Below are 13,276 nucleotides of genomic sequence, written 5' to 3' on the forward strand. Positions count from 1 at the left end.
GAGACCCTTCAGGGCAAGAAGTGGTGAAAACTTGGCAAACTCACTCCCCTTAGAGAGGACTATACAGATCTCTTAAGAAGCAACTCGGAGAAGATGGTAGGGGATAGAAGAGCGAGGGGGGTAGGTAGGGGGTGGAGGGCAGAGAGGGAGGGGGTGAGCTCTAAGTAAAATGAAGAAAAAAAGAAAAAACCAAGAAAACCGAAGGAAAAAAGAAAACAGAGCCTACTGAGGAGACGCGGTAGCGGCGGCTTCGGCTCCGGTGGCAACGGCCACAGCGATGGCAAAGACAGGCCTAGAAGAGACGAGGGGCTGCGCCTCCAGCGGCGCCGGCCTCCTGCGGCTTCACGGAGTTGTAGTGCGCCCCGAAGTTGCAGGTGTAGCGCACGTAGACCAGGATTAGCGGCTTCCTGGTGTACTCCTCTCCAATGACGACGGCTGGCGAGTCAGCCTGGATCACCTCGATGGGGGTCTGCAGGACGTGTGACAGGGCCCTCAGCTCCAGCTGGCCTCCCCACGATGCACTGCCCACGATGTCGTCGCAGTAGCTCAAGAAGTAGTCGCGGCTGTAGGCGTCACCGGGTTCGAGGTCGCTGAAGAAAGGCAAGAAATCATCGACGTGCTTCCGCATGTACTCGGCGGTGCGTCTCCGCAGGCTCTCCACAGTCACGGAGAACACCAGTTGGTCTTGGATGGCACGATACATGCAGTGGCTATCAGTCGGCATATCCTTCATCTCTAGATGCTTGGCCCCCAGGATGGCGCTGAGCTTCTCTTCCTCGTCTTGGCGGAAGCTGGCCAGATACTCCATGTCAACCTCCGCAATCCTCTCCTGGCGTGCTCTCTCGAGGGCTGCCCTTCTTTCGCGCTTTCTCTGTGCCCTGGAGAAGCGCGGAGGCTGGTTCTCGAGATCCATCTTGGCTAGATTTTCAGTGACAGAATCAACGTTGCTGATATCAGGGAAACCTTGGAACTTCTCCAGCTCCTGCTGGTGCTTCTGCTCCATCTCGGCCTCAAGGCGGGCCACGTCGAGATTCAACTGCTTTCTTTTCTTCTTGTCGCTCTTGGGGACCGAACTCTTCATGAGCTGAATACGGGCCTGTAGCTCTTTCTTCTCGCGGTAGTGGCGTCGTAACATCCGCTGTTGTTCACTCCGTGAATCTTCCATGATTTTTAATGGCAGGCGAGAAGTTTGGTGGCAGCTTAAGTACTACTACCGTTTAGTCAATAGTCCAACCGCCAACCTAGCTAGAGTTCTTCAACCTCCTCTGGCCACTGCACTCTGCTCTCATCGAGAGCTGGTAGCGCTCACCCTATTCACGGTCCTCTCTGCCATTGGCCAATGTCTCTCCATGGTTACACCCCCTGAACACGTCTGGCGCTACGATTGGCTGTTGGGAGACCCTTCATATGCCCTCACTAGACCCCGTAGCAACGGGTGCTTCCGTTCTGAGCTGGGTTCTAATTCCCGCTTAAAAGTCCCACCTTTGTACTGTTATGTGTGACTACTGAATTTGTGGAGAGTTTTCACAGACTCAACTGCCTACTTCACACCCTAGCCTGAACACAAGGCAGACACTGGTCATGCTTGAGAATCATATGACAAATATTGTTAGCTGAGTGTGCTCTGACACTGGACTTCCCATTGCTCCTTGTGTTCTGGAGGCAACTTGTCTCTCTCCAGTTCTTTCGTTCCCTTGACTGATGAACACTTAATTTTGTGTGTCAAAACAAAGACATTTCCTTATGGTCCTGGGAACACAGAGTCCTTTCAGTTTATGCCTCAAATCCACCCTGTCCCATCTCAGTGTGAGAAACAGCCGCTCTCATTCACTCATTCACTACAGTTAAGCAGACTTCCGCTTGTGCCAACAGAATGCACCCATCCTAAATTCCCCTTCTCCTCAGTTCCAAGCTTCCAAAATGGGCTCCTTAGGATGCCCACAAAGCACAACAATTGGCATTTGTCAAGCCATTTACTTACGATTATTCTGAATCTCTAAAAGTTCTAAAAAATAAAATGAAATTAAACCCTTAAACTGTTCAAATATACTCCCATCCTGCCCTACTCTGCTCACCTGTATCTTGAATTCCCAAACCAAAAGGCTCCTGAGACAACCTCCTCCTTGTTGCAAATGAGAGAAGTGGACATTTGTCCAAGTTGTTACATGTATCAAAAACTTAAGTCCTTTTTATTGCTAAGTAGTATTCCATGGCATGTATATATTTCAGCTTTGGGTTGTTACAACCCCTTCTATAAACATCCATATATAGATATTTTTTGTGAGTAACAAGTCTTCATTTCTTTGGGGAAAATACCCAGGAGTGCAATTTCTGAGTCATATTACAAGTGCATGTTCAGTTTTTTAAGAAGCTATTTTCCAGAGCAGCTATACCATTGTGCATTCTCACCAGCAGTGTATACAGGATCCAGTTTCTCTGCATCCTCACCAGCATTTGATGTTGTCTTAATTTTTTTTTTAAATTTTAGTCATTCTGATATATGTGTAGTGACATCTCACTGTGGTTTTAATTTGTGTTTCCCTGGTGGCTAGTCATGTTCATCTTTTCATGTGCCCATTTGCCATCTGTGCCATATCCTCTTGGGTTAAATCTTTGTTATTTGCCCATTTTATAACTGAACTGTTTTTTTTTTTTTTTGACATTGAGTTTTGAAAGTTTTTTTTCCTATATTTTAGATACTTGTTCTTTGTTGGATATGTGCCTTTCAAGTATTTTCTCCCACATTGTAACTTGTCTTTTTATCTCTTGGTGTTTCTCAGGCAAAAGTTTCCAATTTTGATAAAGTTCAACTTACCAAATTTTTCCTCCATAAGTCATGGTTTTGATGTCAAGAACTCTTTGATCCCAAATAAACCTAGATCCCAAATAATTTGCCTTGTTTTTTACTAAAAGTTTTACAACTTTAGGTTTTAGATTTAAATCTGTGGTCTCTTTTGTATTTATTTTCATGTAAAGTTTGAGGTTTAAGCCAAGGTTCATTCTTTTACCTGTGGTTGTCCAATTGCTCCAGCATCATTTGCTGGAAAGTCTATGCTTCCTCCATTGAACTGGTTTTGCATTTTTGTAGAAAACCAGTTAACCATAGTTTTGTACATCTATTTCTTCATTCTCTATTCTGTTCCATTGATCAATGTGTCTATCCTTCCTCCAACACTATACAGTATTAATTACTATGGAATAAGTCTTGAATATAGTTAGACCCTTTCCTTCAACTTTATTCTTTTTCAAAATTATTTTAGCTATTCTAAATCCTTTGTGTTTGCATATAAATTTTAGAATAATATTGTCTATATCTACAAAAAATCTTGCTAGGATTTTCATAGGAATCATGTTAGAGCCATTTATCATTTTGAGGAGAAATGACAATCTTTACTATGTTTAGCTTTCCAATCTATGAACACCTGGGTATATTTATTTAAATTTCATTTATTTTTATGAATATTTTATAATTTTCAACATTTATGTCGTGTACATATTTTGTTAGATTTACACTAAGCATTTCATTTTTTGAGTGACTGTAAATGGTGCTGTATTTTAATTTTGGTGTTCACATGTGCATTGCTAGTATGTAGAAATACAGTTGACTTTTGTATGTTCATCTTGTATTCTATGACCTTGTTCAACTGACTTACAATTTCTAGGTGGGTTTTTTTTTGGGGGGATGCATAGATTCTTTGGAATTATCTTTGTAGAGGATCATGTCATCTGTGAATAAGGACAGTTTTATTTCTTTTTTTTTTTCAATCTATATCCTTTCATTTCCCCTTTTGCCTTATTGTTGCACTGTTTATAACTTCTAGCACTATATTGAATGAGAGTGGTGAGTGTAGGCAGACTTGCTTTGTTCTGGATCTTGGGCAAAGCATCTCATCTCTCCACATTATGTATGTTATTAGTGGTAGGGTTTTTGCTTTTGTTTTGGTAGATGATCTTTATCAACTTGAGGAAATTACCCTCTGTTTCTATTCTTCTGAGAGTTTTTAAAAGTATGAATGGGCATTGAATTTTGTCAAATGTTTTTTCTGCATCAATTGAACTGTTTATGTGATTTTTCTTCTTTAGTCTGTTAACATGGTGGATTACATTGATGGATTGTCAAGTATTGAACCAGTCCTGAATTCCAGGAATAAATTCAACTTGGTCATGGTTTATAATTCCTTATATACATTACTTAATTTTATTTGCTAATATTTTATTAAAGATTTAAAAACCTACCTTCATGAGAGATATTTGCCTGTAGTTTTCTTGTTCAGTACTGTTTTGTTTAGTTTTGCTATTAGGGTAGTATTAGCTTCATAAAATGAATTTTAAAGTGTTCCCTCCTCTTCTGTTTTTCTAGAAGAGATTATGTAGCCTCAGTGTTAATTATTTCAGTGTTTGGTGGGATTCTTCAGTGAAAACATCTGGGCCAAAAAATTACTGTTGGGGAAGCATTAAAATTACAAAATTATTTTCCTTAATAGTTGTGAGGCTAATCAAATTATGTATTTCATATTGGGTGGATTTTGATAGTTTGTGTTTTTTGGAGGCATTGGTCTGTTTCATCTAAATAATCAAATTTATGTGTGTAGAGTTGGTTTCTTTGTATTCCATTATTACGGTTTGATGTGTATAGGATCTGTAGTGCTTTTCCCTGCTTTATTCCTGATGTTAGTAATGTATGTCTTCCCTCTTACATTATTTGTTCTTTGTCAGTTTTTTAGATATTTGTCAATTTTATTATCTTTTGAAAGAACCAGCTCAGAGTTTCACTGATTTCCCCTGTTGCTTTTCTGTTTTCAATTTCACTTATTTCTGCTCTCAGTTTTTCTTCTCTCTGCTTGCTTTGGGTGTAGGTCACTGTTCTTTTTAGGTGGGAGCTTAGATAATTCATTTCAGGCTTTTCCTCTTTTTCTAATGTATATACATTTAGTGCCATAAATCTCCTTCTCAGTACTGCTTTAACTGTATCTCACAAGTTTTGATATATTGATAAAAGCCTATGCTGCTGCTGCTAAGTCGCTTCAGTCATGTCCGACTCTGTGTGACCCCATAGACATCAGCCCACCAGGCTCCCCCATCCCTGGGATTCTCCAGGCAAGAACACTGGAGTGGGTTGCCATTTCCTTCTCCAATGCATGAAAGTGAAAAGTGAAAGTGAAGTCGCTCAGTCGTGTCCGACTCTTCGCGACCCCATGGACTGCAGCCTACCAGGCTCCTCTGTCCATTGGATTTTTCAGGCAAGAGTACTGGAGTGGGGTGCCATTGCCTACTCTGATTTAACCTTGGGGGATTGTTTATGGCCCAGAATATGTTCTATCTTGACATATATTCAAAAGGCACTTGAAAATAATGTATTTTCTGTTATGGTTGGATGATGTGTTCTATACATGTTGTTTAGATTCCATTGATAGTATTGTTGACTTCTATATCCTTCCTGATTTTCTGTTAAATTCAGAGGTGTTTTGAAGTCTCTAATTGTAATTCTAGTTTTTCTATTTTTCCTTTCATTTTTATCAAGATTTGCTTCACATATTTTGCACCTCTGTTGTAAATCTTACACATTTAGGATTTTTTTTTTTTTTGGTGAATTCACCCTTTTATCATTATGTAATGCCTCCTCTGTCTCCAGTAATTTTCTTTGCTCTAAAATCTTTATTTGATATTAATGTAACCATTCTTTATTAATGTTTGCATGATATATATTTTTCTATCCCTTTACTTTCAACTTTCCAATATCATTATATTTGAAGTGACCTTTTTTGTAAATAGCATGTAGTTGGGTCATGTTTTTTAATCTACTCTGTCACTCTCTATCTTTTAACTGGTGTATATAGATCACTTACATTTAAGGGAATTATTGACATGTTAGGGCTTAAGTCTGACACTAACGTTTTGTTTTCTGTTTGTTCTGTGCTTCTTTGTTTTATTTTCTTCCCTTCCTTTGGATTACTCAAACATTTTTTAGAATTCAATTTTGATTTATCTACAGGTATGCCTCATAGATATTGCAGGTTTCATTCCAGATCACCACAATAAAGTGAATACTGCAATAAAGTGAGTGACACCAATTTTTTGGTTTCTTAGTGCATAGAAAAGTTATGTTTACACTATACTGTAGTCTATAGCATAATGTCTGAAAAAACAATGTATGTACATTACTTTTAAAAATACTTCAGTGGTAAAAAATGCTAACCATCGTCTGAGCCTTCATCAAGGTATAATCTTTCTGTAATAATATCAAAGATTACTGATTACAGATCACCATGATCCTGTGAATGTTGACAATTTGAGCTCTGGTTCCTATGCCTTTAAAAATATATATTTTTTAATTGAAGGATAATTGCTTTATAGACTTTTGTTGTTTTCTGTCAAACCTCAACACGAATCAGCCATAGGTATACATATATCCCCTCCCTTTTGAGCCTCCCTCCCATTTGCCTCCCCATCCCACCCCTCTAGGTTGATACAGAGCACCTGTTTGAGTTTCCTGAGCCATACAGAAAATCCCTGTTGGCTATCTAGTTTACATATGGTAATGTAAGTTTCCATGTTACTCTTTCCATACATCTCACCCTCTCCTCCCCTCTCCCCATGTCCATAAGTCTATTCTCTGTGTCTGTTTCTCCATTGCTGCCCTATAAATAAATTCTTCAGTACCATTTTTCTAGATTCCATATATGTGCATTAGAATACTATATTTATCTTTCTCTTTGACTCACTTCACTCTGTATAATAGGCTCTAGGTTCATCCACCTTGTTAGAACTGACTCAAATGCATTCCTTTTTATGGCTGAGTAATATTCCATTGTGTATATGTACCACAACTTCTTTATCCATTCATCTGTCAATGGACATCTAGTTTGCTTCCATGTTCTAGCTATTGTAAATAGCGATGCAATGAACAATGGGATACATGGTCTTTTTCAATTTTGGTTTCCTCAGAGTATATGCCTATGAGTGGGATTGGTGGGTCATATGATGGTTTTATTCCTAGTTTTTTAAGGAATCTCCATACCGTCTTCCATAGTGACTGCATCAATTTACATTCTCAACAACAGCGCAAGAGCGTTCCCTTTTCTCCACACCCTCTCCAGCATTTATTGTTTGTAGACTTTTTGATGAGGGCCATTCTCACTGGTGTGAGGTCAGAAACTACCATTGTAGTTTTGATTTGCATCTCCCCAACAGTGAGCGACGTTGAGCATCTTTTCGTGTGTTTGTTAGTCATCTGTATGTCTTCTTTGGAGAAATGTCTGTTTAAGTCTTTTCCCCACTTTTTGATTGGGTTGTTTGTTTTTCTGGTATTGACTTGTATGAGCTGTTTGTATATTTTGGAAATGAATCCTTTGTCAGTTGTTTCATTTGATATTATTTTCTCCCATTCTGAGGACTGTCTTTTCACCTTGCTTATAGTTTCCTTTGCTGTGCAAAAAGTTTTCAGTTTAATCAGGTCCCACTTGTTTGCTTTTGTTTTCATTTCCATTACTCTAAGAGGTGGGTCATAGAGGATCTTGCTTTGATTTATGTCATCGAGTGTTCTACCTATGTTTTCCTCTAAGAGTTTATAGTTTCTGGTCTTACATTTAGATCTTTAATCCATTTTGAGTTTATATTTGTGTATGGTGTTAGGAAGTCTTCTAATTTCATTCTTCTACATGTAGCTGTCCAGTTTTCCCAGCAACATTTATTGAAGAGGCTGTCTTTGCCTCATTGTATGTTCTTGCTTCCTTTGTGAAAAGTAAGGTATCCATAGGTGCATGGGTTTATTCCTGGGCTTTCTATCTTGTTCCATTGATCTATATTTCTGTTTTTGTGCCAGTACCATACTGTCTTAATGACTGTAGCTTTGTAGTATAACCTGAAGTCAGGAAGGTTGATTCCTCCAGCTCCATTCTTCTTTCTCAAGACTGCTTTGGTTATTCAGGGTCTTTTATGTTTCCATATGAATTGTGAAATTTTTTGTTTTAGTTCTGTGAAAAATGCCATTGGTAATTTGATAGGGATTGCATTGAATCTGTAGATTGCATTTGGTAGTATAGTCATTTTCACAATATTGATTCTTCCTACCCAGGAACATGGAATATCTCTCCGTTTATGTCATCTTTGATTTCTTTCATTAGTGTCTTATAATTTTCTGTGTACAGTCCTTTTGTCTCCTTAGGTAAGTTTATTCCTAGATACTTAATTCTTTTTGCTGCAATGGTGAATAGGATTGAGTCCTTAATTTCTCTTTCTGATTTTTCATTGTTAGTATGTAGAAATGCAGGTGATTTCTGTGTATCAATTTTGTATCCTGCAACTTTGCTAAATTCACTGATTAGCTCTAGTAATTTTATGATAGTATCTTTAGGGTTTTCTATGTACAGCATCATGTCATCTGCAACAGTGAGAGCTTTACTTTTTCTTTTCCAATCTGGATTCCTTTTATTTCTTTTTCTTCTCTGATTGCTGTAGCTAGGACTTCCAGAACTATGTTGAATAATAGTGGGGAATGTGGACACCATTGTCTTGTTCCTGATCTTAGGGGGAATGCTTTCAGTGTTTCACCGTTGAGTGTTTGCTGTAGGCTTATCATATATGGCCTTTACTATGTTGAGGTAAGTTCCTTCTGTGACCATTTTTTGAAGAGTTTTAATCATAAATGGGTGCTGAATTTTGTCAAAGGCTCTTTCTGCCTCTATTGAGATTATCATATGGTTTTTATCTTTCAATTTGTTAATATGGTATATCACATTGATTGATTTGCATCCCTGAAATAAACCCAACTTGATCATGGTGTATGAGCTTTTTGATGTGTTGCTGAATTCCTCTGCCTTTTTGAAACCCAGCATGTACATCTGGAAGTTCTTGGTTCACACACTACTGAAGCCTGGCTTGAAGGATTTTGAGCATAACCTTACTAGCATGTAGCTTGAACATTTTTTGTCATTGTCCTTTCTTGATATTGGAATGAAAACTGACCTTTTCTAGTCCTGTGGCCACTGGTGAGTTTTCCGAATTTGCTGACATATGAGTGCAGCACTTTTACAGCATCATCTTTTAGGATTTGAAATAACACAGCTGGAATTCTATCCCCTCTGCTAGCTTTGTTCATACTGTTGCTTCCTAAGGCCTATTTGACTTCACACTCTATCATGTCTGGCTCTAAGTGAGTGACCATACCATCTTGGTTATCCGGGTCATTAAGACCCTTTTAGCAATGGCAACCCACTCCAGTACTCTTGCCTGGAGAATCCCATGGATGGAGGAGCCTGGTAGGCTACAGTCCAAGGGGTCACTAAGAGTCAGACATGACTAAGCGACTTCACTTTCACTTTTCACTTTCATGCATTGGAGAAGGAAATGGCAGCCCACTCCAGTATTCTTGCCTGGAGAATCCCAGGGACAGAGGAGCCTGGTGGGCTGCCATCTATGGGGTTGCACAGAGTTGGACACAACTGAAGTGACTTAGCAACAGTAGCAACATAGTTCTACTGTGGTTTCTTGACACCTCTTCTTAATCTTTTCTGCTTCTGTTAGGTCCTTACCATTTCTGTCCTTTATCGTGACCATCCTTGCATGAAATGTTCCCTTGATATCTCCAATTTTCTTGAAGAGACCTCTAGTCTTTCCCATTCTATTGTTTTCCTCTATTTCTTTGCATTGTTCATTTAAGAAGGCCTTCTTATCTCTCCTTGCTATTCTCTGGAACTCTGCATCCAGTTGGGTATATCTTTCCCTTTTCCCCTTGCCTTTCTCTTCTCTTCTTTCCTCAGTATTTGTAAAGCCTTCTCTGACAATCACTCTTTGCCTTCTTGCAGTCTTTTTTCTTGGGGATGGTCTTGGTTACTGCCTCTTGTACAATGTTATGGACCTCTGTCCATAGTTCTTTAGGCACTCTGTCTACCAGATCGAATTCCTCGAATCTATTCACCACTGCCACTGTATAATCATAAGGAATTTGATTTAGGTCATACCTGAATGGCATAGTGGTTTTCCCTACCTTTTTCAATTTAAGCCTGAATTTTGCAATAAGGAGCTTATGATCTGAGCCACAGTCAGCTCCAGGTCTTGTTTTAGCTGACTGTATAGAGTTTTTCCATCTTTGGCTGCAAAGAACATAATCAATCTGATTTCAATATTGGCCATCTGGTGATGTCCATGTGTAGAGTCACTCATCTCTGGTGTTGTTGAACAGAATGTTTGCTATGACCAGTGTGTTCTCTTAACAAAACTCTGTTAGCCATTTTTTCTGCTTCATTTTGTACTCCAAGGCCAACCTTGCCTGTCATTCTGGGTATCTCTTGACTTCCTACTTTTGCATTCAAATCCCCTATGATGAAAAGGATATTTTTTGGTGTTAGTTCTAGAAGATATTGTATGTCTTCATAGAGCCAGTTCACTTCAGCTTCTTGGGCATCAGTGCCTGGAGCATAGACTTGTATTACTGTGATGTTGAATGATTTGCCTTGGAAACAAACTGAGATCATTCTGTTGTATTTGAGATTGTACCCAAATACTGCATCTTGAACTCTTTTGTTGACTATGAGGGTTACTCCATTTCTTCTTAGGGATTCTTGCCCACAGTAGTAAATATTATGGTCATCTGAATTAAATCTGCCCATTCCCATCCATTTCAGTTCACTGATTCCTAAGATATTGGTGTTCAGTCTTGCCATCTCCTGCCCGACCACATCCAATTTACTTTGATCCATGGACCTAACATTCCAGATTCCTATGCAGTATTGTACTTTACAGCATCGGACTTTACTTTCACCACCAGATACATCCACAACTTATGTCGTTTCTTCTTTGGCTCAGCTGCTTCATTCTTTCTGGAGCTATTAGTAACTGCTGTCCGGTCTTCCCCAGTAGAATGTTGGATGCCTTCTTACCTGAGGGGGCTTATCTTCTGGTGTCATAACTTTGCGTTTTCATACTCTTCATGGGATTCTCTAGGCAAGAACACTGGAATGACCTACCATTCCCTTCTCCAGTGAACCACATTTTGTCAAAACTCTTCATTATGACCTGTCTGTCTTGGGTGGCCCTGCAGGGTATGGCTCATAGATTCATTGAGTTACACAAGCTGCTTCACCACAACAAGGTTGTGATCCATGAAGGAGTTTATTTGTCTTTAATTTTCTGATATTTGACAATGAGGTATCTTGTGTGCATTTCTTTGGGTTTGATCCCATTTGGGTTTTGCTCAGCTGCTTGGATCTGTAGATTTATGTGCTAAGTCACTTTAGTCGTGTCTGACTCTGTGTGACCCTATGGACTATAGCCCACCAGGTTCCCCTGTCCATGGGATTCTCCAGGCAAAAATACTGGAGTCAGTTGCCGTGCCCTCCTCTAGGGGTTCTTCCTGACCCAGGGATCAAACCCAGCCTCCCGCGGCTCCTGCATTGCAGGCAGATTCTTACCACTGAGCCACCAGAGAAGCCCCTGTAGGTTTATATCTTACAAAATTCAAGACATTTTCAGCCATACTTTGAGTACTTTTTCAGCCCCATACCTTTTCTACTCTTTTTCTGGGACTCTGCCAGGAACTTTAGATACTTCGTTGTTGTCTCACAGGTCCCTGAATCTCTGTTCAGTTTTTAAAAATTAATAGACTGTGTTTTTTAGAGCAGTTTTAGGTTTACAGCAAAATTGAAAGGAAAATTATATAGTGTTCCTGTATCCTCTGCCCCCCAATTAATATTCTGCAGCAGAGTGGTACCTTTGTTACAATCAATGAACCTAAACTGATGCATCATTATCACCCCAAATCTGATTGATATTAGCATTCACTTTTGGTGTTGTACATTCCATTCATTTGGTAAAGTGTATAATGACATATATCCACCATTAAAGTATCTTACAGAATAGTTTCACTGCCGTAAAAATCTTCTGTGCTTTACCTTTCCAGCCCTCTTTCCCCTCTAACCCTTTGCAACTATTGATCCTTTTACTTCTTCATATTGATCCTTTACTTTTTGCAGAATGTCATATAATTGGAGTCTTACAATGTGAGGCCTTTTCATATTGGCTTCTTTGACTTAACAATATGCACTTATAGTTCCCCCATATTTTTCCATGGCTTGATAGTTCATTTCTTTTTGGCACTGAATAATATTCCATTGTCTGGATGTACTGCAGTTTGTTTATCCATTACCTACTGAGGTTATCTTGGAGCTTCCAAGTTTGGGGCATTATGAATAAAACAGCTAAAGCCATTCATGTGAGGCTTTTGTGTGTGGATCTAAGTTTTCAACTCCTTTGGGTAAATGCCAAGGAGCATGATTGATGGATTGGATGCTAAGACTATGTTTAGTTTTTTATGAAACCATCAGACTATTTTCCAAAATGTCTATACCATTTTGCACTCCTGCAAGCAATGAATCAGAGTCCCTGTTGCTCCATATCCATGCAAGTATTTGGATGTTTTCAGTATTTTGGATTTTGGTCATTCTAATTTTAATTTGCAATTCCTTAATGACATATGATGTTGAACATCTTTTCATATGTTTACTTGCCCTCTGAATATCTTTTCTGGAGAGATATCTGTTCAGATATTTTGCCCATTTTTAAACTGAGCTGTTCATTTTATTATTCAGTTTTATGATTCTTTTAGTATTTTGGATATCAGCTTTTCATTATGTTTGTGTTTTGCAAATATAGTCTGCCAGTGCATGACTTGTCTTCTCATTCTTACAATTCATTTTATTTTCAGTTTGTTTTCTCTCCAGTCTGTTGTTCAGGTAGGGTAATTGTTATTATTGTGTCTTCAACTTCATGATATTTTTTCTTCTGTCCTTTCCATTCCCTATTGAGCCTACCCATTGAATTAAAAAAATTTTTTTGCCCATACCCTGCAACATATGGGATCTCAACCCTTACCCCCTGCTTTGAAAGGTGGAGTCTTAACCATTGGACAGCCTAAGGAAATCCCTCTATTGAGGTTTTAGTATGGGTTATTGTATTTTAGTTCTTAAATTTTCCTTTGGTTCTTCTTTATATCTTCTATTTCCATTTTGAAACTTTCTCTTTTTCTCTTTCCCTTTCTTTGCTGGGATTTTCTCTCTTTTCCCACTTTTTTTTGGGCACATTTGTTGCTGAAACATTTTTATAATGATCCTTTTAAAGTTTTTTATCAGATAATTCTAACATCTCTGTCATCTTGGTTTGGGCATCTATCTATTGTCTTTTTTTTTAAATTCAGTTTGAGATCATCTGGTTCTTGAGTGTTATTTGTTTGCAATCTGGGCATTTGGGTATTATGTCATTGGGACAAATGAGACTCTGAATC

General features: G+C 38.8%; 1 protein-coding gene across 1 annotated transcript; it reads right to left on the minus strand.

Annotated features, from left to right (window-relative positions):
• Positions 1-292: 292 nt before the first annotated feature.
• On the minus strand, positions 293-1,165 carry OTUD6A (OTU deubiquitinase 6A). Its single transcript, XM_005700710.1, has one exon. It carries the CDS (start codon positions 1,163-1,165, stop codon positions 293-295), a length of 873 nt encoding a protein of 290 aa, XP_005700767.1.
• Positions 1,166-13,276: the final 12,111 nt, after the last annotated feature.

The sequence above is a fragment of the Capra hircus genome (assembly GCF_001704415.2).
Source record: "Capra hircus breed San Clemente chromosome X unlocalized genomic scaffold, ASM170441v1, whole genome shotgun sequence".
NCBI classification, from domain to species: Eukaryota; Metazoa; Chordata; class Mammalia; order Artiodactyla; family Bovidae; genus Capra; species Capra hircus.